This window comes from Piliocolobus tephrosceles, chromosome 10 (assembly GCF_002776525.5).
Source record: "Piliocolobus tephrosceles isolate RC106 chromosome 10, ASM277652v3, whole genome shotgun sequence".
NCBI lineage: Eukaryota > Metazoa > Chordata > Mammalia > Primates > Cercopithecidae > Piliocolobus > Piliocolobus tephrosceles.
Window position 1 is genome coordinate 3,407,688 of NC_045443.1, and position 4,972 is coordinate 3,412,659.

A 4,972-nucleotide genomic window follows, 5' to 3' on the forward strand; every position below is an offset into this window, starting at 1 on the left:
CAAAAAAAAAAAAAAAAGAAAGAAAATAGGAACCCAAAAGCCCAGGTTCTGGTCCCATTTGCCTTACATTTGCCTGTAAGACCTTGGGCCAGTCACAGCCACAGTTAAATCTCATCCGGCAGAGGCCTCAGCCACCTCTGCCATGCCCCCTGGGCACCCTGCCTGCCATGTGTCATCCCCTCCCTCCCAGCATCACAGATGGAGACAGAGTGGGGAGACTGAGGCCAGCCCAGGGCTGGGAGTGGAGGGTGTTAGGATAAGCATTGCTGTCTGTTTCAGAGGCTGAGCATTGACTCGAATGCTCTTTTTCCCTAATGGCCTCATCAAAGCCGAGGCAGATGCACTGAACCATATGCCATTCTGTTTCAGCATGAAAACAACCTTTTTTTCCTCGTCATAAACATAATCCACCCTCATTCTGCTCCGTAGCCTGCTTTCCCACTCAGTGTGTTTGTAGTCATCCATGATAATAAATGCAGGTCCTTCTCAGCGGTTTTTGTGGCTACATAATGTTTCTATTGTGCTATAGACAAATCAACACCCCCCCGCCAGTCTAGAGAAAGGTCCTCTCTGGGAAAACCTTGCCAAAGGAGAGAAAAATAATGATTGAGCGTCCCCTCATGGCCAGTAGTAGAATTGCTTGGTGCCTGGCTCTGAATCTGGCCAAAACCTTCCTGGGGTTCTAGGGATCCCCTCACCTTTGCACAGAAGAGTCCTTGGTGTCAGAACCTTGACCAAGGCCTGAAGCTCTACTGCACTCCTAGGGCTGTGCTCTGGGCACAGCTGGCAGTGATTTCAGACCAGGGGTGTGGGTGGGAGGACTGGCCTCCCCTGAGAATAAGCCTTTTGTAATGTGCCTGTGCATTGTTTCTGAGTCTTGACTTGTTCTCTTAGCACCCTTGGCTCGGATGTTTGATGTGGGGCTGAAGTTCTGGGCGTGGGGTCCCCTAAGAGGCGCAGGGCTTCAGGAATACAATGCCTGCCTCAGAGTCCCCAAAGCACCAAACTGTCTGTGTGGTGCCTGCCTTTCCTCGCGGTGGCACTCTGCTGGTTTGGGACAAGTCTTGGGGTTGGAGCCTGAAGACCTGGGATCTTTCACTTACCAGCTGGGTGGTGTTGGGCAAGGCTAACAGTCAGGACCCCTCATGGATAAAACTGAGGCTGTGATTTTGGGTGTGAGATCGGCACAGAGTCTTACTCTGCCTTTTCTAGAAGAGAAGTTTCAGATCAGCCCGACATCCAGCAGGAGGCCCTCTGGGCTCTGCTTTTATCAGGGGAAGGAAGAGCAGCCTGTCTGAGGCAAGGGGAGAAGCTGACCTAGAGGACCAGTGGCTGGGCCTGTGAAGGGCCTTGTGAGCCAGGCCAGGGACCAAGACTCCTGTCCCTTGTGGCTAAATGGCTCAATGAGATGGCGGCAGTGACTTGTCTTCTGAAGAGACTCCCAGGGCCGTTAAGAGTATGAACCAGAGGGAGGGACAGCTGGTGCCGGGGAGATTGCACTGGAGGCTGAAGCAGAGATGTCAAAAGATCCAAGGTGGCAGGACCCCGCAATGCCTAGAGGGGCAAGAAGCCAGCCCCAGAGCAGTTTCTGAGGGAGCATCGATCGGGTCTCCGGCGAGACAAGAGGATGAGACAGGAGCACCCTTCACCCCTTCCACCCTCCCCCCTGCCAGTCTCTTGCCCTGGTTTTCTGTTCTCATGCTTCCTGCACTATCAAAATTCACTCTGGAACGATTCTGATAGATGCATTCAAACTAAAATAGAGCTGTCTGATAGAGGTTCAAACCTTTGCAGTTTAACAAGAACAAAGTCTTAGACTATGAAACTTGAAGTCTTAAAGATGGAATCTGGGGCTCCCACCTGCTGGGTGTGTTAGTATCTGGGCAGGCAGCAGTGGCCTGAAACTGTGTGGGTCCCAGTGTCCTCTTTTCCCATGATTTAGGCAACACGACCTGATTTTGTACCAGGCAGAGATGTAGAGGATGGTGGAAGCTTTCCAGCGTCCTACTGTCTACCCTCAGTCTGATTTCTTCCCAGCCCTAGAGCCGGGACCGGGACCCTGAGGTCTCCTTGATGCTCCCGTCTGACACGGCACCTGCTGACCCTCCCTCGGCTTCCCCCTGTCTCCCTCCAGGCAGACCTCAACACCAACATCGAGGATGAAGGCAGCTCCTTCTATGGGGTCTCCAGCCAGTATGAGAGCCCCGAGAACATGATCATCACCTGCTCCACCAAGGTCTGCTCTTTCGGCAAGCAGGTGGTGGAGAAAGTTGAGGTAGGAGGCCACCCTGCTGGGTGAGGGGTGCTCCCCAGAGCCATTGCTGCCCTTTCAGGATCTTCCAAGCACGTCCTTACAGGCGCCCCCGGTCCTCTCCAAGATCAGAGCCGCAGCACAGGCCGGGCCCTGGGGCATCTACCTAGTCCAGCCCTCTGGCTTCACAGTGGAGGCCCAGAGAAAGCAGAGGCCTCCCCCGACCGCCCGCACGTGGTCACACAGCTCACTAGAGCAGAAGCAGGGCTCGGTGCCTAGGATCTCTGTCCCCTGCTCACTTTGCTCCATGAATGCCTAAAACTCCCTGATTTTCTACTTGTGGGTGACCTGGAGACCCCGCTCTAGTGGACATTACAGAAAATTCAGGCCTGCCTTTTAGGCGGTGGTTTCTCCCACTCTGCTAAACCCCCGGCCAAGGGCAGTGCAGGACAGTGGTGAGGAGCACACATTCAGGTGGATCCCCCACCCAGCCACCCTGCTTTCCGGTGGGTGTTTGGGGGGTTGTGATAAAATCCTCCGTTTATCTCTAAACAAGGGCCAAGTGATCTTCACTGTCCGTGACACAGTCTCCTGCAGCACCCTGTGTTCTGGGTCCGCTGCATAGTGACAGTGACAAGGAGCTGGGACTGAAGGCCTCCAACCCGAAACACCTGTGCCCTCTGAGAGTCCGGGACCCTGTGCCGCCCACTCACTGGTTAAACCAGACCTCCTCGCCATGCAGGCCGGTCTGCGTGCCTCTCCTCACCCTGTCCCCAGATTGGTCTGAATGCATGAAGTCCTACTCTCACAGCCTGTCAGTTATTGATAGCCTTCCTCATGCCAAATGCAGCCAGATGCCAGGCCAGCACCAGGGAAGAGACATTCCTCCCCCCAGTGCTTCTCCACCTGGCTGCACCCTACAGTCTCCTGGGAGCTTTGGAAACACACCGGTGCCTGAAACCCATTCAGCACCCCTCAATCTCTAGGGTAGAGTCCAGGCATTATTGGTTTTTAAAAAGTGCCCCAAATTATTTATTTCTAATTAATCTTGTAAAACTTTTGCGATAATTGTGGATCCACTTGGGATCATAATCCCATGTGCTCTTTACCCAGCTCTTGCCCTGGCAATGTCTTGTATAACTAGAGGATAAAGTGGACACCCAGGAAATTGACATTGATGCAGTCCACCAAGCTGGTTCAGATTTCACCAGCTTTATACGCACTCCTATGAGCACGTGCATGCGTGCGTGTAGATATGGAAACTTGCATGATCACCACCAGACTCCCAGGGGTCCCTGTGTACCCCCCGTGGTGTCCTCATGTACAGCCAGGATTGAGAGGCTCCTGCCAGTGCTCCTGTGTCTCCTTAAGCTCCCCTCCTGCCATCCCCGGTTCCTGCTGGTCACCCGTGGAGGAAGGAGGTCTTGTTTAATGTCCACCAACCTAACAGGGTGACTGTTCTTTTTTGTGTGTGTGAGACACTCTTACTCTGTCACCCAGGCTGGAGTGCAGTGGTATGATCTCAGCTCACTGCAACCTCCGCCTCCCGGGTTCAAGCGATTCTCCTGCCTCAGCCTCCCGAGTAGCTGGGATTACCGGTGCGTGCCACCGTGCCTGGCTAATTTTTGTATTTTAATAGTAACAGGGTTTCACCATGTTGGCCAGGCTGGTCTTGAACTCCTGACCTCAGGTGATCCACCTGTCTTGGCCTCCCACAGTGTTGGGATTACAGGCGTGAGCCACTGCCCCTGGCTGGGGGTGACTCTTCTCTTAAGGGCCCCTAGGCCTCCTGCCTTTCCTTCCCATGGAGTTGGGTTTGGGTCCTGGGGCTTCCCATGGAGTTGGGTCTGGGCCGAAGGTGGTCAGAATGGGATTCTAAGCCCCTGCTGTCCCCGGGCCCTGCAGACAGAGTATGCTCGCTATGAGAACGGACACTACTCTTACCGCATCCACCGGTCCCCGCTCTGCGAGTACATGATCAATTTCATCCACAAGCTGAAGCACCTCCCCGAGAAGTACATGATGAACAGCGTGCTGGAGAACTTCACCATCCTGCAGGTGTGCCGCGGGTGTGGCTGGGGTCTGCGTGTGTGTAGCAGCGATGGCGTGCCCTCATCTGGGGCCTTATGAACCCTTGTGTTTTTCTCTCCCACAGGTGGTCACCAACAGAGACACACAGGAGACCTTGCTGTGCATCGCCTATGTCTTCGAGGTGTCAGCCAGTGAGCATGGGGCTCAGCACCATATCTACAGGCTGGTGAAAGAATGAGAGACGCGGGGAGCAGGGAGGGGGAAGAGACGTGTGTGCAGGAAACGGGGACGTGGGGAGGGGACCTGCAGGGGCAGCCCCTGAAGTGCCAAGAGAGCTGAGAGGAGCAGTTGTGACTCTACCCAGGAACAAACTGTGCCTGAACCTGCAGTGCCCAACCCCAAATAAACCCAAGATGCTGTGTCTTTTCAGAGGACCTGGTCTGGCTGTGTGAGCCTTGGGAGGGACTGGGGGAGCAATGGGGCCATCTGGGAGGCAGGCCGGAAGCAGTGCTCAGAGACGTACCCCGGGCATTTCTGAAGCCAGCACCCCAATGGACTCAGCCAGGAGCATCACCAGACCCTGGAACCGAAGATGTGACGGTCCCCGTGCTGCCTCTCAAGCCCCTGCACTGTGGCGGTGGCCACGCCGGGAGGTCCCAGGAATGCATGGGCTATGCACCCGCAGCCACG

General features: G+C 55.0%; 1 protein-coding gene across 3 annotated transcripts in view; it reads left to right on the forward strand.

The window, feature by feature from the left end:
• Positions 1-4,713, forward strand: part of TEAD4 (TEA domain transcription factor 4) — an 85,798-nt gene extending 81,085 nt beyond the window's left edge. Inside the window, exons 10-12 of one of the 3 annotated variants that reach the window (XM_026447802.2) lie at positions 2,135-2,275; positions 4,157-4,309; positions 4,407-4,704. In XM_026447802.2, the coding sequence (XP_026303587.1) occupies positions 2,135-2,275; positions 4,157-4,309; positions 4,407-4,520 (408 nt within the window). In that variant the 3' untranslated portion in view covers positions 4,521-4,704. Of the gene's footprint in view, positions 1-2,134; positions 2,276-4,156; positions 4,310-4,406 lie in introns of all 3 variants that reach the window. The other 2 variants (XM_026447801.2, XM_026447803.2) reach the window with 2 other exon arrangements.
• The last annotated feature ends 259 nt before the right edge of the window (positions 4,714-4,972 follow it).